General features: G+C 48.7%; 1 protein-coding gene and 1 pseudogene across 1 annotated transcript; one reads left to right on the forward strand and one right to left on the reverse strand.

Annotated features, from left to right (window-relative positions):
* Positions 1-3451: 3451 nt before the first annotated feature.
* LOC116501468 lies at positions 3452-3893 on the reverse strand (annotated as a pseudogene).
* A 1370-nt stretch (positions 3894-5263) lies between these two features.
* On the forward strand, positions 5264-6970 carry LOC116501388 (endogenous retrovirus group K member 5 Gag polyprotein-like). The gene has a single exon (XM_032206911.1). The coding sequence runs from the start codon at positions 5264-5266 to the stop codon at positions 6968-6970; it is 1707 nt and encodes a 568-aa protein (XP_032062802.1).
* Positions 6971-20598: the final 13628 nt, after the last annotated feature.

The raw sequence follows: 20598 nt of genomic DNA on the forward strand, positions 1-20598 counted from the left end.
CGGGAGAACTTTTCACCCATCATAATTAAGATATGCTTGACTAGAGCCACTCAAGCTCCACCTAAAAGATAGAAAATAATATAAATTGGCCTAAGAGAGAGGGGATGTTAGGGAAGATACCACCGTCAGGGGAGATACCATCCCGAGGGAATACAACATCCTTAGGATCGCCTGACTCCTGAGATCAGTCGACGGGCTGAGCCTCTCTTCCCCCCCCCATTGGGATCCCTTTGGGTGAGATTTGAACACTTGGTTATAAATCTTTCTAGAGTCTTTGATCCTTTTAACGCATTTATTTCTAGGCTGCACACCTGTAACACCTGTGTATTTCATGCATGCTAGCTTGCTTTTGCAGACAGTCGCTATCGCCAGCAATCCAAAGAACCTGTGTACCTGTTGCTGTAATAAATCACACTTGATTGTATTGTTATAGCTCTCATTAAGTGCAACTAGGGTAAGGGTGGTTATACGTTATTGGTGAATCCGTGACCGTGATAGTTCAGTGTTCTGAATCCAACCAGACCCCAGACGGTTAATCCGTTATTGGTGAATATCCGACCGGACCCCAGACGGTTAACGCATTATTGGTGAATCTGACTAGTTCAGTACCCTGAATCCAACTGGGCCCATAACAGTTAATCAGCTACACCCCTTAACGTGACAGTAAAATTGGCATAGTCGGCAGGATTGCTATGCATAAACTGCTGCAAAAATACAAATGTGCCCCTTCCCAGGCAGGGAAGGAGTTTTCCCAAAAGTTTTGGAAAGATGAGGAGAAAGTGGTAGAGCGCATTGAGCAGTGTCAGGCTTCACAAAAGATTGGTCAAAGAAAGGGTAAAGGTGCAATTTGTGCTGTGTTAGGAGCCTGTTTGTCTTGTGCTCAGCAAGAAGCTAAGGAAACTCCTGCTCCCAAACTGATTTCTGATGCGAAACATACAGCTTTGAAATCAGAGAATGAGGTATTGAAGTCATCATTGGCCTTTGAAAGGGAGACAGGAAAAGCATTAGGAGTCAGAGTGGATAAACTTGTGAGTGAGAATAATTATCTTAAACAATTACTGGAGAGGTTTAGTCATCTTTTAAATAAAATACAGCCTTATGCTCCGGTCAAGCAGATTCGTAGATTGCTGCATAGTGCAGAACCTGAAAGCTGGGATAGTGATTTCTGGTCTGACAGTGATGATGGTGTTGAAGAGATTGCTGATTCTGAAACTCAGTCGATTTCCTTGAGACCTTTGGTTAAGACTGAGACTACTGTTGATGATGATAATGAAATCAGCACTACTGTGTGAACGATTCCATGGTCACTGGCAGAGTTGATTAAAATACAGGAAAGGTTCTCAAGGCGGTCAGGGGAATCAGAAGTTGAGTATGTGTGTCAAGTTTCTCTTAAAGGAGGAGATCGAATGATGTTGAGTGAGGAAGAGGCAGGAGGCTTTTGGAGACCTGGAATATTTTTAACTGCCGCACCAGGAGCTGACCTGGCTGTAGCAGTACAGAAAGCAGTCTGCATTCAGGCGATATATGAAGGAGATGAATTAAGGAAATCCCCGATGTTAGCTCCTATAGACCCGGTTCGATTAACCCCTCTCATCCGTGGACTCCCTGATTGTCTTAAGATGTTTGTAGAAAATACCCAGGATCACATACTAGCTGCTTGTAGGGATGATGATAGTGGTTGTAGGCAAAATCTGAACTCCCCCATTCCCACCTGGAGTGAATTTGTGCAAGACATAGATAAGTACGGACGCCAAATGGGCTGGATAAGTTCATCCAGTATTAAATCCCAAGACCACTCTTGGCGAGTCCGCCAAATCCACACTCAAAATCCCAGATACCCCAAATTCAAAGAGAGGTTCAAACCTAATAGGGAACGAGGTGAGTTGTGGTGTCAGCAAAAAACCTCTTATCCCCGGGGAGGGCAATGAGCCACCCTGCTCGGCGGGTATTAGCAATGCAATGATGCAATGGCTCTCTAATGAACACTCTGACCCAATCATTGCCATTCCTGTTGAAACCCCAAAAATATTGGTAAATTTTCTTATTGACACCAGGACCCAAATGTCAGTAATTACACATGAGACAGCACAAACCCGGAGCATAACACCTGGTCAACGCAGGGTTAAATTCACGGGAATCAATGGTGTGGAAAAACAATGCCCCACTGCAAAAATTTCACTCTGGTTGCCAGAGGAACAAAAATTAACCAGGATAGAAGTATTAGTTGGTGCTGCATACACTAGTATTTTAGGATTTGACATACTGCATGGTCGTATGTGGAAACTACCTGATGGAACTGTGTGGAGTTTCGTGACACATCAAAGGGATTCAGGCACAGTGAGATTGAGCCTGTTACAAACATCCATACCCTTATCTCCTGCTAAAGTCACTAATGTTCGGCAGTATCTGTTGTCAGCAGCAGCTGAATTTCTCGGAGCCTATTACTTTAAACGAAGACGGGAAAACTTTTCACCAATCATAACTAAGATATGCTTGACTAGAGCCACTCAAGCTCCACCTAAAAGATAGAAAATATTTAAATTGGCCTAAGAGAGAGGGGATGTTAGGGAAGATACCATTGTCAGGGGAGATACCATCCCGAGGGAATACAACATCCTTAGGATCGCCTGACTCCTGAGATCAGTCGACGGGCTGAGCCTCTCTTCCCCCCCCCATTGGGACCCCTTTGGGTGAGATTTGAACACTTGGTTATAAATCTTTCTAGAGTCTTTGATCCTTTTAACGCATTTATTTCTAGGCTGCACACCTGTAACACCTGTGTATTTCATGCATGCTAGCTTGCTTTTGCAGACAGTCGCTATCGCCAGCAATCCAAAGAACCTGTGTACCTGTTGCTGTAATAAATCACACTTGATTGTATTGTTATAGCTCTCATTAAGTGCAACTAGGGTAAGGGTGGTTATACGTTATTGGTGAATCCGTGACCGTGATAGTTCAGTGTTCTGAATCCAACCAGACCCCAGACGGTTAACATGTTATTGGTGAATATCCGACCAGACCCCAGATGGTTAATCCGTTATTGGTGAATATCCAACCGGACCCCAGACGGTTAATGCGTTATTGGTGAATCCGACTGAACCCCAGACTGTGAATGCGTTATTGGTGAAATCTGTGATTGTGATAGTTCAGTACCCTGAATCCGACCGGGCCCATAACGGTTAATCAACTACACCCCTTAACACAACACGTGCTCACTGACCACTGCCCTGACAGACACCGCACCTGACCAAGCTGCACTATTTTATGCGTTTCCGAAGGATCTCGGACAGATTTGTGGTGCTTCCAGCTCACATGCAGCCCCCTCCCAAAGTGTGTATGCATGGGGAAAATAGGTGATGTTGCATTAAGTGGTCCCCACAGGGTTCACTCAAGGACAAACAGTTCCCTCGAGCCCTGCCACCAGCCCGCCTGCCCCCGTGCCCGTGGCTTGCTAGTGGGCTTTTAAGTGGGAGGACTTCCCGTATACATTGTCACAGCCACTGTAGGGGCACTTGTGCCACTTCTCAGCCCCCTCCTTCATCTTGGGGCGCATGGCATCACACAGGTGTGGGGGCTGCCCCAGTGCCAGGTTGCATTTCAGGCTTGACCCCAGCTCCGTGGTTGAGTTGCTGTCAGAGCCCACGTCCTCATCCAGGATCTTCACGTTGTACCGCAGGCAAAGGGGATGGTCAGGGGACAGTAATTGTTCAGCTCCAGGAGGCTCTTGGCAATAGTCATCAAGGTGCAATAGTCCTTCCAGGCATCACCCAGCTCCTTGCTCACCTGCCCTTGCCTGGTACCTTCAACCATGCCGCCTCGGGCACAGCAGAGTGGTTGGAGATGGACACCAGGCACTGGGCAGCCACAAAGTCCATGTAGGCAATGGCTGACATTGTACAGGCATGGCCCCACTGCTGTCATGCACAGCCCTGCTGTCAGCTGCACCTCTCTGAGTCCCCAGGCGGTGTGGAGCACCTAAAATATGCTCCCGCGGGGCCTGCCACACTGCTGCACTACGTGCTGCAAGCCATGGCTCACCGACTGCTGGAGGGTCAGTCCAGTACTAGGCAGCATGCTGTAGGGATGAGGCGTGGGGTTGCTGCCACGGGAGCCAACCTTCAGTAGCTCACTAGGAGATATTTAGTAAAGAAAATAGGAGGGGAAAAAAAATCAAATCTTTCCCATAGCACCCTGTTGAGGGAATCTGGAAACAGCATAGATCCCACGGCCTGCTGCAGCTGAGCAAACCAAGATACCAGGATAACTGTGAGAAGCTTCTATGACAGTGTTCCCACATCGCCCAACTGAGGAATGCAGGAAAATATTGTTACCAGCAGCGGGTACCAAGGATAAGGTCTACGTGACTACTAATCACAAGGGGATTGTTTTCTTGCAGGTGGGGTTGTTTTCTTCTAGTTGTTTTTCTGAGTGCTTTGACCAATAATCTTGTGTGAAACACTGTCCACCCCTGTTAAGTTCTCTATAAAAGTTAGGCTATTCGGGCAATAAAATGGAGCATGATCTGACTCTACTGGTGTCTGTCGGCCGTGCTTCCTGCAACATATGGCGCCCGAACAGGCTGAGACCTGAACAGGACCCGAACAGGACATCACAGCGGCGCCGGGACGGACATCGCAGCGCAGCGGTACACTAGCAGCGCCGGCACATCGGACCGCAGGGGGACCAAGAAGCCAGCGGCGTCGGGACCAGCGGCGCCGCGACCCCGCCGCGCCGCCGGGACATCGGAGCGCCCATCCGACCGGCGCTGGAGCAGACCAGACACCGACCCGAAAACACTGTACACGGGCCTCACGGTGCGACGCGGTACTCCCGGTGAGAGACGCGGGAAACGGTGGGACGCGGAAAACGGACTCGCGGTGAGACGCGGAATCGCGGTGGGACGCGGAATCGCGGTGAGACGCGGAATCGCGGAGGGACGCGGAATCGCGGTGAGACGCGGACTCGCGGTGGGACGCGGACTCGCGGTGGGACGCGGAAAACGGACTCGCGGTGAGACGCGGAATCGCGGAGGGACGCGGAATCGCGGTGGGACGCGGAATCGCGGTGGGACGCGGAAAACGGACTCGCGGAGGGACGCGGAATCGCGGAGGGACGCGGGAAACGGAATCGCGGCGGGACGCGGAATTGTTACGGAACGCGGGAAATTGACGTGATCACGGTGCGACGCAGGCCGTCCGGGATCGAGTTGCTACGGGAGATAAGAGGCGTCGCCGAACAACAGCAGGGCGGAGATCGCGTAACCATGGAGGCGGAGGCGGCCGTGCAGCTTCTCTCTAACATCCTCGCTATGAGAGGCGTGGCTTGCAATACGAAAAAGGTTAAATCCTTGATAAATTGGGCCCAGAAGGAGGGTTTTCTGAAGGAGACCCCCCAAACTTTTAGCCCAGATGAGTGGCAACTCATAGGAGACCGTTTATGGCAGACGAGTACCACACGTGGAAAGTTTGACAAGGATTTATGTAAAACTTGGCGTTTGGTGATTGATGCCCTGAGCGGTCTGAAGGCCGAACGCCAGGTTGTCATGGCAGCGACACAGGCTTTGTCCGTGCAGTCTGGGGCTACCAAAACATCGACTACGAAATCCGACACCTCATTGTCACGATTATTTCCGTCGGGTCCTATACTGACCCCGGTTCGAGGCATGACCTCTTCAATAAAGGACTCAGCAGCAGCCATCGCCAAGGGACTGTCTGAGCCCGGTACGGATGCGGCCTGTGAACTGCCCTCTTCGCCTCCTGCACCGGAAAATCTCGACACGATGCCCCCAGCATCTGCGCCGCCGCCAGAGAACCATAAATCCACCCAGGGTGTCTCTCCCCCGTTATCTGCCACCCCAACTCCATCAGCACCGATATCAACCAGGTGGTCGGGTATCATACGTGACGCCATTCTTGAGGGAGATTGGCATGCCTCCTCCTCTTTGGCCTGCCCAGTTATTGTCAACTCTGGGCAAGGCACCGGATCATGGCAGCCACATGATTGGAAGCTTCTACAACAAGCTAGAAAAACAGTCACGGATTATGGCTTACACTCCCAAGCAGCACGACAGATAATTCACTGGATCTTCCAGGCAGATTTGATGTGTCCCTTCGACTGCCAAAACATAGCCCGTCTGTTGTTAACTCCCTCTCAACTGCTGATTTTTGAAAGAGAATGGCTACGATTGGCACAAGTGGAAGCGAGTCAACCGCGTCCAACGGGGGACCCCCTATATGGCACCACAGTTGAAATGCTAACAGGGACAGGCCTGTACTTCGACCCTCAGCTTCAGCTGCAGTTCCCTGAGATTGTTCATCGAACAGCTGCACAGCTTGCACTTCGAGCTCTTTTTGCCCTCCCTGGGGAAAAGAAAGCTCCTCCATTTGCTTCAATCCACCAGGCCCAAGGTGAACCTTATGCCAAGTTCATCGACCGATTGTGGACAGCGATCATGGATCATCCTGACCTGACACCAGACTTGAAACGGAGCATGTTTAGAATGCTTGCTTTTGACAACGCAAACACAAAAACCCAAAGCATCCTAGCTACGCTACCAAAAACTGCTCCCATCGAAGAGATGTTGGAGAGGGTAGAGCGTGTTGATCAGTCCAAGCAAGCAGCTGTGATGGCTCAAGCTGTTGCATCAGCCATCGGTGATCCTTTGGCTGCCATAGTGTCCCGATCCAATGGTGGTCCCTCGAGACGTAACCCCCAGGAGCAGTGGCGATGTTATCGATGCGGGAGGCTTGGCCATACAAGAAGACAGTGTACAGCTACCCTCTGGTGCGACCTATGCCGATCTGATACACATGCTACACCGATGTGCAGGGCTCAGGGAAACTCCAAGAGGAGCGCGTTCGGCCACGCGACGACAACAGTAGCCGCAGTACAGCCAGACGGGGTGGATTTCTCGACAACAATGCCCCAGCCACCAGAGGAAGCCTCAGGGTGGACCTGGCAACAGCAGTAAGCGTCACGCTTTCCGATAAGTCTGTAGCGGCCATTCCTACGGGGATCCAAGGCCCACTATCAAACACACTGTCGTGGTTTAACCCGGCTGGCAGCTAAACACCACGCAGCCGTTCGCTCACCCTCCCCCCTCCCTCTCTGGGACGGGGGAGAGAAATGGAAAGTGAAGCCCGTGAGTTGAGATAAAGACAGTTTAATAAGACAGGACAGGAAAATAATAATAACAAAATAATAATAACAATAATAACAATAATGTTACAATGGTGATAATAGGAAAGTAATAATAATATGTACAAACAAGTGATGCACAATGCAATTGCTCACCACCCGCTGACCGATGCCCAGCTTAACCCCGAGCAGTCCGGCCCCCTCCCCCCGGCTAGCCACCCCTATATATTGTTTAGCATGACGTCAGATGGTATGGAATACCCCTTTGGCTAGTTTGGGTCACCTGTCCTGGGTCTGTCCCCTCCCAGCTCTTACTGCACCCCCAGCCTGCCTGTTGGCAGGACAGAGCAAAAGGCTGAGATGTCCTTGGCTTGGTATAAGCACTGCTCTGCAACAATTAAAACATCGGGGTGTTATCAGCACTCTTCTCATCCTAAGCCAAAACACAGCATTCCACCAGCTACTAGGAAGAAAATTAATTCTGTTCTAACTGAAACCAGGACATCTATCCACCCCTTATTCCATACCATTTATGTCATGCTCAGGTTACACTCTTTTCCATACATTCTAATTAGTCACCTACAGTAGTCATAGTAGTGATAACATACAGTATTATATAGTAATTAACAAGGTACAATTCAGTTCATGGGCTATTCTCACCCATTATTAAATCTCCTTGAGGTACACACCGGACCTCTCCGTTCTTTTGCATCACCCACCAAGTGTATCCAGGTCCCTGAGCGAAAACGATTCCACGAATAGGTTTGCCTTTTCCTGAGGCAGGAGTAGCCCAGACTGTTTTACCCAGCATATTTCTTACATGCACTACAGGAACTTTATCCCCATCTACAGTACGTAACAGGTTTGATTGGGCAGGTCCAGCTCGGTTGGCAGATCCCCTAGTATTGACTAACCAGGTGGCCTTTGCCAAATGCGTATCCCAATTTTTGAATGTTCCAGCGCCCATTGCTTTCAATGTAGTCTTTAACAGTCCATTGTATCGTTCAACTTTCCCGGAGGCTGGTGCATGATAGGGGATGTGATACACCCACTCAATACCATGTTCTTTGGCCCAAGTGTCTATAAGGTTGTTTCGGAAATGAGTTCCATTGTCTGACTCTATTCTTTCTGGGGTACCATGTCGCCATAGGACTTGCTTTTCAAGGCCCAGGATAGTGTTCCGGGCGGTGGCATGAGGCACAGGATATGTTTCCAGCCATCCGGTGGTTGCTTCCACCATTGTAAGTACGTGGCGCTTGCCATTGCGAGTTTGAGGGAGTGTGATGTAATCAATCTGCCAGGCCTCTCCATATTTATATTTCAGCCATCGTCCTCCATACCAAAGAGGCTTTGACCGTTTGGCTTGCTTGATTGCAGCACATGTTTCACAGTCATGAATAACCTGTGCTATAGTGTCCATGGTCAGGTCCACCCCTCGATCACGAGCCCATCTGTATGTTGCATCTCTACCTTGATGGCCTGAGGTGTCATGGGCCCATCGAGCTATAAATAATTCACCTTTATGCTGCCAATCCAGGTCCACCTGAGCTACTTCAATCTTAGCAGCCTGATCCACCTGCTGGTTGTTTTGATGTTCTTCAGTAGCCCGATTCTTGGGCACATGAGCATCTACGTGACGTACTTTCACAGCCAGGTTCTCTACCCGAGCAGCAATGTCTTGCCACAAAGCAGCAGCCCAGATGGGTTTGCCCCTACGCTGCCAGTTGTTTTGCTTCCATTGCTGTAACCATCCCCACAGGGCATTTGCTACCATCCATGAATCGGTGTAGAGATAGAGAACTGGCCATTTTTCTCGTTCAGCAATGTCTAAAGCCAGCTGAATGGCTTTCACTTCTGCAAACTGACTCGATTCACCTTCTCCCTCAGCAGCTTCTGCAACTCGTCGTGTAGGGCTCCATACAGCAGCCTTCCATCTCCGATGCTTCCCCACAATACGACAGGACCCATCAGTGAACAGGGCATATTTCTTTTCATTCTCTGGTAACTGGTTGTACAGTGGGGCTTCTTCAGCACGACCCACCTCCTCCTCTGATGATATCCCAAAGTATTTGCCTTCTGGCCAGTCCATAATCACTTCCAATATTCCTGGGCGACTGGGGTTTCCTATTCGAGCCCGCTGAGTAATCAGTGCAACCCACTTGCTCCACGTAGCATCAGTTGCATGATGCGTAGAAGGGACCCTTCCCTTGAACATCCAGCCTAGTACTGGCAATCGGGGTGCTAGGAGGAGCTGCGCTTCAGTACCGACCACCTCCGAAGCAGATCGAACTCCTTCATATGCTGCCAATATCTCCTTTTCAGATGGAGTATAGCGGGCCTCAGATCCTCTGTATCCCCGACTCCAAAACCCCAGGGGCCGACCTTGAGTTTCCCCAGGTTCTTTCTGCCAGAGGCTCCAGGTGGGGCCGTTCTCCCCGGCTGCAGTGTAGAGCACATTCTTTACATCTGGTCCTGTTCGAACTGGCCCAAGGGCTACTGCATGGACTATTTCCTGCTTGATTTGTTCAAACGCTTGTCGTTGTTCAGGGCCCCATTCAAACTCATTCTTCTTACGGGTTACTTGGTAGAGCAGGTTTACAATCAGACTGTAATTTGGGATGTGCATTCTCCAAAACCCCACAACACCTAGGAAAGTCTGTGTTTCTTTTTTGTTAGTTGGTGGAGACATAGCTGTTATTTTGTTGATCACATCCATTGGGATTTGACGACGCCCATCTTGCCATTTTATTCCTAAAAACTGGATCTCTCGTGCAGGTCCTTTGACTTTATTTTGTTTTATGGCAAAACCGGCTTTCAGAAGGATTTGGACTATTTTCTTCCCTTTCTCAAAAACTTCCTCTGCTGTGTCACCCCACACAATAATGTCATCGATGTACTGCAGGTGTTCAGGAGCTTCCCCCTGCTCTAGTGCAGACTGGATCAGCCCATGGCAAATGGTAGGGCTGTGTTTCCACCCCTGGGGCAGCCGATTCCAAGTATATTGAACTCCCCTCCAAGTGAAGGCAAATTGTGGCCTGCACTCTGCTGCTAGAGGGATGGAGAAAAATGCATTAGCGATATCAATTGTGGCGTACCACTTGGCTGCCTTCGATTCAAGTTCGTACTGAAGTTCCAGCATGTCCGGCACTGCAGCACTCAGTGGTGGCGTCACTTCGTTCAGGCCACGATAGTCCACTGTTAGTCTCCACTCGCCATTAGACTTTCGCACTGGCCATATGGGACTATTGAAAGGTGAATGAGTCTTGCTGATCACTCCTTGGCTCTCCAATTGACGAATTAGCTTATGGATGGGAATCAGGGAGTCTCGGTTAGTGCGATATTGCCGCCGGTGCACAGTTGTGGTAGCGATTGGCACTTGCTGTTCTTCGACCCTCAGCAACCCCACAACAGAGGGGTCCTCTGAGAGACCAGGCAAGGTAGATAATTGTTTAATGCCCTCTGTCTCTAAGGCAGCTATACCAAAAGCCCACCGGAACCCTTTTGGGTCCTTGCAATACCCTCTTCTAAGATAGTCTATGCCAAGGATACATGGAGCATCCGGGCCAGTTACAATGCGGTGCTTTTCCCACTCATTCCCAGTCAGACTCACTTCAGCCTCCAATACAGTCAACTGCTGAGATCCGTCTGTCACTCCACAAATATAGATGGGCTCTGGTCCTTTATATCTCGATGGCATTATAGTACATTGTGCACCGGTATCTACTAAAGCCTTATACTTCTGTGCGTCTGACGTGCCAGGCCATCGAATCCACACAGTCCAATAAACTCGATTGTCCCTTTCCTCCCCCTGGCTGGAGGCAGGGCTCCCCTAATCCTGGTCAGAATCTTCTTCATTTCTGTGTTTGAAGGACTGTCTGCTGGAAGTTGGAGCAGCAAACTTTTCAGAGAATCCCTTTTTCTTGATTGTTTTCTTTTGCAACTCACGTACCCGTGCCTCTAGGGTCGAAGTAGATTTTCCATCCCATTTTCTCATGTTCTCTCCATGGTCTCGTAAGTAAAACCACAGGGTGGCACGGGGTGAGTACCCACCATATCGTCTTCCTTGTGTGGATGAACGCCTACCCCTGATAGCTGAGACACTGCTCTGTACAGGTATGGAGGAGAATAATCTCTCTTCAAGTTGGTGAACCTTTTCAGAAAGTTTCTCCACAGCTGAGACGCAGGCCTGTAAGGAAGAGGAGAGACTTTCTTCGTACTGCCGGAGTTGTTTAGCCACTTCATCCACTGTGGGTTCCTCATCCTCTTTCCAGGCCATTATTGCCAATGAGCTGGCATATGATGATGGTGCACTCCGTACAAACTTCCGCCACATGGGTCGTGTACACCTGACTTCATCTGGATCTTTGGATGTTTGTCTGAGGTCTGGATCCTCATAAATCACTTCCCGTACGGCTAATTCCCTCAGGTACTGGATTCCCTTCTCCATAGTGGTCCACTTGCCTGGTAGACATAAAAGTTCTTCCTTGAAGGGATACCTTTCCCTCACAGCTGAGAGGAGACGCCTCCAGAGGCTGTGAGATTGTGCTCCATCTGCAATTGCTTTGTCAATGCCTGCGTCTCTAGCAAGGGATCCCAGTCGCTTGGCTTCCCTGCCATCTAATTCCACACAATTGGCTCCAGAGTCCCAGCATCGGAGCAGCCAGGTGACAAGCTGCTCACCTATACAGCGACCAAAATCTTTTCGCACATCTCGTAACTCACGCTCGTTTAGGCTTCGGGTAGTTACTGTTGATTTTTCGGCATCCTCATCTTCCTCCTCCTGAACCCTTGATGGCCCAGCGTCGTCGTCGTCTCCGTCGTCTCTATACCTAGATTTGGCAGAAGACTCTCTGCGTTCTAAACGACCTGAATCTCTATACCATTTTTTCACCTTCTCTACAGGGGCAGCTTGCACTGCTACAGCTCGTTTCTCTGACCTTGTTACAGGGTCTGCCACAGAGGTTGGAATACCCTCTGCAGGGTCAACTTGCACTGCTACAGCTCGTTTCTCTGACCCCGTTACAGGGTCTGCCACAGGGGTTGGAATACCCTCTGCAGGGTCAACTTGCACTGCTACAGCTCTTTTCTCTGACCCAGCCACAGGAGCTGGAGCGGCTGCGGGAGCTGGAGCAGCTGCAGGAACCGGAGCTGGAGTGGCTGCAGGAACTGGAGTTGGAGCAGTTGCAGGAGCTGGAACTGGAGCGGCTGCAGGAGCTGGAACTGGAGCGGCTGCAGGAGCTGGAACTGGAGTGGCTGCAGGAGCTGGAACTGGAGCGGCTGCAGGAGCTGGAACTGGAGTGGCTGCAGGAGCTGGGATTGGAGCATCTGCAGAAGCTGGGACTGGAGCGGCTGCAGAGTCCACCGTAGGGGTCACAGTGGCCGTTGGATCTGTCACTAAGTTGATAGCAGTATCAATGGCAGCTCGATAGGCATGAGCCAGGCCCCAGCATGTTACAATGATTTGTGTTACTTTGGAACTGCCAGAATCATGACACCTTTTTCTCAAGCATTCTGCCAGTTTTTGAGGATTTTGCAGTTGTTCAGGGGTGAATTTCCAAAACACTGGGGGTGCCAACTGCTCCAGATGCCTGCCCATATCCTCCCATACTCCCTGCCACCCACAACTATACTGCCTCCGGGCAGATCTCCGGATGAGCTTCCTAAGTAGTTGTTTAACTTTAAGCAGAACCTGAAGCGCATTCAGGAGGCAGAACAACAAGACTATGCTGGTCTGAGTATCCCAAGGATATTCAATATCTTGGAGAGCTATTGTAGCAAGCTCGGAGGGTAAGAGGGTGGTGAAGGAGGAAGGCATAGTGACCCAGGAGGATACAGGGGTGGTGAAGGAGAAAGGGAGAGTAATCAAGTAAGAGAAAATATCTTCCCCTTTCCCCTCCACAGATTGACTCCCTAATGGAAAAAAACAATAGGTATAATTGCTAATAGTTTCCAAGATACAGTTTCCAAAATACAGAGTCGACGATGTTACTGAGTACAAATACCAAGTTAGAGTCATGACCAGATATCTCATCGTCTCATAAGCCATTGCTACAACACTCAGTACCATAATGATCTGAAACCAGGGCCCGGAGAGGATAAACAACATGACAGAGAGCAAATACGGAAAATAATGTACTATAATACTCAATTTGGAAAACAGGCGCAGCAGAGTTGAGATTAAAGCAATCAGCATTATGACAAGTGACTATTAAGCAGGTCTAATACTTACACCAATTTTAGTTTAACACACTGTGGTCAGATCTGCCGTTATCTCAACCTTTCGGGCCCCACGTTGGGCGCCAAAAAGACTGTCGTGGTTTAACCCGGCTGGCAGCTAAACACCACGCAGCCGTTCGCTCACCCTCCCCCCTCCCTCTCTGGGACGGGGGAGAGAAATGGAAAGTGAAGCCCGTGAGTTGAGATAAAGACAGTTTAATAAGACAGGACAGGAAAATAATAATAACAAAATAATAATAACAATAATAACAATAATGTTACAATGGTGATAATAGGAAAGTAATAATAATATGTACAAACAAGTGATGCACAATGCAATTGCTCACCACCCGCTGACCGATGCCCAGCTTAACCCCGAGCAGTCCGGCCCCCTCCCCCCGGCTAGCCACCCCTATATATTGTTTAGCATGACGTCAGATGGTATGGAATACCCCTTTGGCTAGTTTGGGTCACCTGTCCTGGGTCTGTCCCCTCCCAGCTCTTACTGCACCCCCAGCCTGCCTGTTGGCAGGACAGAGCAAAAGGCTGAGATGTCCTTGGCTTGGTATAAGCACTGCTCTGCAACAATTAAAACATCGGGGTGTTATCAGCACTCTTCTCATCCTAAGCCAAAACACAGCATTCCACCAGCTACTAGGAAGAAAATTAATTCTGTTCTAACTGAAACCAGGACACACACCATTAGGCGGCTTGCTATTAGGTAGATCCTCTGTAGGCCTTAAAGGATTGATGGTCATTCCGGGGGTTATCGATGCTGACCACGTAGGAGAAATTAGAGTCATGGTGTACACACTCAACCCACCCTTGTTTATTCCGAAAGATACCAGAATAGCCCAACTTGTTGTACTCCAAAATTATCAACCCTGTGCGGGAGCACAGGTCGACCGAACAGGAGGTTTTGGCTCCACGGACCATGTTATCTGTTTTACCAGATCTCTGGCCTCCCGACCTATGATGAATGTGATATTATCCATCGGATCACACCAAATTACTGTCACCGGCATGATCGATTCTGGTGCGGATGTTACGATCTGCAGCATCACGATATGGCCAAAACATTGGCCACTAACATCTCCAGCCACTGGAATTACGGGAGTTGGCGGCAGCTCAGCGACATATCTCAGTGCACAGGTTGTGACGTTAAAATTCCAAGAGAAAACGATTTCAGCTAGACTGTACGTGATGGCACTGCCCGCAAATCTTCAAATGTTAATCGGGAAGGATATACTTTCTCAGCTTGGGGCAGTAATTACTACCGACAGCAAGGATTTTCCTTAGTGGCCACTGCTGAGCAACCGCCCACCCTGGCCTTGACATGGCATTCTGATCGGCCTAACTGGGTGGAGCAGTGGCTGTTGACGACAGACAGGTTGCAGCAAGCACAGACTTTAGTTCAAGAACAGCTCCAGGCAGGACACATACGCCCATCCACGAGTCCCTGGAACACGCCGATTTTTGTGATTCGAAAGAAATCGGGAAAGTGGCGACTCCTACAAGATCTCAGAAAAGTAAATGACCAAATGCAAGCTATGGGAGCCTTGCAACCTGGTTTACCATCCCCGACCATGCTGCCTGAACATTGGTCCCTTTTGATCATAGACTTAAAAGACTGTTTCTTTACAATTCCCTTAGCAGACAAGGACTGCCAGAGATTTGCCTTTACGGTACCTGCCATTAACAAGCAAGCCCCGGCAAAACGCTACGAGTGGCTCGTGCTTCCGCAGGGTATGAAGAACTCCCCCACATTATGTCAACTATATGTAGCCTGGGCCTTGGAGCCAATCCGAACAGCGTGGTGTGATGTCATTATTTACCATTACATGGATGACATTCTGTTTTGCAGGCCAGATTGCTTCCAGGATTCCGATCTACAGTTTATTCAGAATACCCTGGAAGCAAAAGGACTAAAGATAGCTCCAGAAAAAGTTCAGCGGAAACGGCCCTGGCTATACTTGGGATGGAAGATATCAGACTCTACCATCCGACCACAGAAGGCCGATATATCTACTACTTTGCATAATTTAACGGACATCCAAACATTCTTGGGCAATATTCAGTGGGTCAGGCGTATCGTGGGAATTACTAATGATGACCTGGCTCTATTGTTACCTTTGTTGCGGGATGGGAGGGCAGAACAAAGCATTACACTGACGAATGAACAAAGGCAGGCCCTTTCCCGCATATCTTTAAAGATTGCAGCTGGCGCGGCTTGCAGACGCATCACAAAACTTCCACTCTCTTTAGTAATAGTCAATCATGTGTCTCACCCATTTGCAGTGATTGGTCAGTGGCAAAAAGAAGAGGGGGAAAATAAGGGGCGACAAAGACAGGAACAGTGTGAGGCGGGTGCCACTGACCCTAAAAGTAGAAATGATATAACTAAAATAGATAATTATGAAGGAAGGATGATAGGGCAACATTTTCAAATTTTGGAATGGATTTTTCTATCAATACAGCCAAAAATGAGTATCCAGACCCGGGCGGAAGCTATTGCGGAATTGGTACGTAAGGGTCGCTCTTGGAGTATTGATATCAGCGGCCAGGAACCCGGGGATATTAGTCTACCGATAACTCAGGATCATTTGGAATGGTGTTTATGGCAATCCATTCCTCTACAAGAAGCCGTGCTAGGATTCCCGGGATTGGTACATTCCCAGGCCCCGAAAGGGCCTCTATGGCAAGTTATAAGATCGTATAAATGGCAAGCGGTACCGCAACTTTCGCCTCGGCCGGTAGTGGGTTGCACAGTCTATACTGATGCCGGTGCAGTAAGTAGGCAGGCAGTGTGTGTATGGTATGAGAATGGCACCTGGGAAAATCACCTAATTACAGGGACAACAGCGGATACATTACAAACACTAGAATTGTCCGCAGTTGTTTGGGCTTGCCAACGCTGGATGCATGAGCCAATTAATATCATTTCAGATTCTCTGTATGTTGTCAATGTAGTGAACCGGATTGAGGACGCCTTGATACGGCAAACTAAGAAGGACAGATTGTTGTCATTGTTTCTGCAACTGCGAGATGCCATTCAAGGAAGAACCGCACCTTACTGTGTCATTCACATACGTAGTCACCAGTTCTCAATTGGATTAGCAGAAGGTAATGCGCAAGCAGACAAGTTGGTGAGTGTAATCACAGCAAGACCAGAAAGTGACTTTATGCGTGCACGTGTGTCGCATGAAATGTTTCACCAGAATGCAAAAGGTCTTCGGAGAATGTTTGGACTTACTTGGACAGAAGCTAAAGGAATAGTAAGAGCATGCCCCTCCTGCAGTCATCATGGGCCGGGGTTAGGCTTGGGTATTAATCCACGGGGTGTTAAGGCACTCGAGGTATGGCAAATGGATGTCACGCACATGCCAGAATTTGGTACTAAAAGATATGTGCATGTGTGTATTGATACCTTTTCACGATTCATATGGGCAACAGCACAGGGAGGGGAAAAGGCACTCCATGTGTGCAGGCATTTGACAGTGTGCTTTGCCATCATGGGGGTACCACAGCAGATCAAGACGGACAACGGCCCAGCGTATGTCAGCAAAAAGATCAGCACCTTTATGAAGATGTGGGGAGTAACGCATATCACAGGCATCCCATATTCTCCCATGGGCCAAGCAATTGTCGAACGATCACATCAAGTCTTAAAGGAACAGTTAGCAAGGTTAAAAGAAATTAAAGATGTTGATGAGCGACTGTCCAAGGCGTTATTCGTCTTGAATCATCTATGCTTGACCGGTGACCGAGAAGATCCTCCTGCAAGTATCCATTTTCAAACCATGAATAAAGCAGCACCAAATGTGCTGCCGCAAATAAGAGTAAGTTACCGAGATCCTGCTACAGGAGTCTGGAAGGGTCCAGTTCCTGTCTTGTTCATTGGCCGGGGATATTTCTGTGTCTCTACAACGGCCGGACCAGTTTGGGTGCCAAGCCGGTTCGTGAAGGCCGTCCAGAATGTTCCAACGGACGGAGAAACTACGGACGGAGATTCTAATATTGTCAGCAATGCTTGCACTTGTGACCAAGATCAAGCAACAACAAAATCTGTGAGTGCCGGAGATGGTCAGAACAGTATAATGTCACCCTGTCTATCCCGGGCGTCACCTACTCCAGAAGAGTAGTACATGAGAGAGACTCAAAATGATATCGGTTCTTTCAATTAATAGCTCGATGATTTGTTTGAAACAAGGTGTAGATGGTTGCTGGGTTTAGTCACAAGGGGATTAAAGATTTGGTTTATGGTGGTGGTAATCATCGTGGTGTGTTGTAGGTATAGCTGAAAGAGTTACTTGTAAAACTGCTGTGTCGGGCTTGGTTTGCTCAAAAGAAGAAGGGGGAATTGTTGAGGGAATCTGGAAACAGCATAGATCCCACAGCCTGCTGCAGCTGAGCAAACCAAGATACCAGGATAACTGTGAGAAGCTTCTATGACAGTGTTCCCACATCGCCCAACTGAGGAATGCAGGAAAATATTGTTACCAGCAGCGGGTACCAAGGATAAGGTCTACGTGACTACTAATCACAAGGGGATTGTTTTCTTGCAGGTGGGGTTGTTTTCTTCTAGTTGTTTTTCTGAGTGCTTTGACCAATAATCTTGTGTGAAACACTGTCCACCCCTGTTAAGTTCTCTATAAAAGTTAGGCTATTCGGGCAATAAAATGGAGCATGATCTGACTACTGGTGTCTGTCGTGCTTTCGGCCGTGCTTCCTGCAACAGCACCCCCCCACCCCCAGTATTCATCTGGCAGAAGGAAGTGCTGAGGATCTGGCGGTGGCTGATTGCAGATGTGCAAGCACTGCTAGAGAAGAAACTGCTGGCTACTCCATGCATTCCGGCTCAGGAACAGCTGCACAGAATCCCATCATGTTAAATGTGGAGCTGAATGAGTCACGCTCCCTCCCTCATTAGCCATCAGACAACACAAATCGATTCTATTTACCTTCTTGCCTCTTTCATGAAAATTAGCATTTTTTTATATGGGATGGTGTGTCCACCAGGCAGAAGATCCACCAATCCCCATGTTCTCTTGCTAGACCACGTGCTACTCTGGGTGCCTTTGCACACCCATTTAAAAGGGTGATGATGCAGGGGGAGGAGAGGGGTATCTGTGTTGTCCTTGTGGTTTCCTTGTTGCAGCTTCTACAAGGCTTGATTCCCATTGAAGGGGTGCATGGTGCTGCTGGTGGACTGCGGGGGGATGCGTTTGTGGAGACGAAGGTGCTGAACGGCGTTGAAAGTGTTAAGCATTTTTCTGGAAGAGTTACAGTCCCAGCAACCAGCTGGCTAATGAAAAGTGAGATGGCTGATATTACTGGCAAGTGCTCAGCTAATCAGGACGAGGTTCTGAAGGATGCATAACACTTGTAAACCCAGCAGGCCGGCCCTGGCTTCATGGGCTGAATGGCTCGCTCAGCTTCTCCAAAACCTCCAGCTGACTCTTCTGTAAAACCAGCAGGCCTTCTCTCCGCCCAATGCAAGACAGCATGAGTTTAGAACAATGTAAAATTACATAACAAGCAACTTTTGTATGTGTTCATATATGTGTTTTTAGTCTGGCTTCCTTATCTGGAGGAATCTCATTGAGTCTCATTTCACCCTGCCATGAAAAAAGCAGCCATGCCACAGGCAGCTCTGTATCTCCTCAAGGAAACAGGGTAAGCACAAGTTTTCTGAATGAACCTGCTGTTGTGCACATATCACCTCACAGAGAGCTGCAAGGGACTGATCAGGTCACTGAGCAAAAACAGGTCCACAATGCATGGTACACAGTCATTCCCTGATGCTGTTTGACATATCTAAATTTATGTAAAGGATCAAAATCACACTTATAATAGCATCACTGGGAAAGAGAAGGAGGATTCCAGTCTATTGTCAATATAGTGGAGTTGTGCAAACTACTTCCCCTGTTACAGAGGAGATAAAAAACTAAACAACCTTGATAGTCTCCGCAAGTCTGTTGTGGGGAAAGTTTCTTCCTGACCAAAGTTTTGGTAATCCAGTTTCATTTCAAAGCCCCTTAAAGAAATTCAAACACTTGGTAACATGACTTATTGAAGAGAAGTGAAAGAAAGCCACTGGTGAAATAGTATGCCTTCAGGTATATGCTTATTTGTAATACCTATTTTGTGTTATTTACCTAAAAACACTCCTTGACAATGAAAATTGCCATAAAAAAAGGGGAGGGAATTTGACATCATCCATAAAACATGAATACCAAGACATGAAGTATCTTAGTTTGTGTATTTTTCTGTTTCTCAAGTATCACGAGAGAGCATAATAGAGAAACACTCTGCCTTTGAAATTATCTGCAAATGCTTTTATAAAGCACTAAGCAAAGTAAAATCAGGGTGCTGCGGTGGTTTTACTCAGCTGGGAAACTGAACTCCGCCACAACTGCTCTCTCACTCCCCCTCCTCAAAGGGAAAAGGGGAGAAAATACAATGAAAAGGGCCCAAGAGTTGAGACAAGGACAGGGAAATCACTCAAGTTATCATCATGGGCAAAACAGACTTGGCATAGGGAATTTAATGTAATTTATTACCTATTACGAACAAGCTAGAGCAGTGAGAAGCTAAAAACACCTTCCACCTCCTCCCCCCTCTTCTACATCCCTCTCCTGAGCAGCACAGGGGAATGGGGAATGGGGGCTGTGGTCAGTCCATAATGCTTTGTCTCTGCTGTTCCTTCAGGGTCACTCTTTTCCCATGCTCCAACGTGGGGTCCTTCCCACAGGATGCTATTCTTCCCAAACATCCTGTGCAGTCTTTCCCCAGGCAGCAGTTCTTGGAGAACTGCTCCAAATATGGGTCTGTACCACAGCACCCATCCATCATGAGCAAACTGCTCCAGCATGGGTCCCCCATAGGTGGTGGCTCCCGTCAAATTACCTGCTCCTGTGTGGGCTATTTTCCACAGGCTACAAGTTCTGCCCAGAGTCTGCTCCGGTGAGGACTATCCACAGACTGCAGCCTCCTTCAGGACAGATCTACCTGTTCCACCATGGGCTCCTCCACAGGATGCAGTGTGGAAATCTGCTCTGCCATGGTACACCATGGGCTGCAGGGGGACAGCCTGCTCCACCATGGTCCTCTCCACAGGCCCCAGGGGAAATTCAGCTCTGGCGCCTGGAGCACCTCCTCCCCCTCCTTCACTGAACTTGGTGTCTGCAGGGCTGTCTCTCACTCCTCACTCTCCCAGCTGTTGTTGTGAAGCAGTTTTTCCCC

This window comes from Aythya fuligula, chromosome W (assembly GCF_009819795.1).
Source record: "Aythya fuligula isolate bAytFul2 chromosome W, bAytFul2.pri, whole genome shotgun sequence".
NCBI classification, from domain to species: domain Eukaryota; kingdom Metazoa; phylum Chordata; class Aves; order Anseriformes; family Anatidae; genus Aythya; species Aythya fuligula.

Excerpts from the sequence above, each read along its gene's own strand:
- LOC116501388 (XM_032206911.1), top strand. The coding sequence starts at position 5,264 with ATGGAGGCGGAGGCGGCCGTGCAGCTTCTCTCTAACATCCTCGCTATG.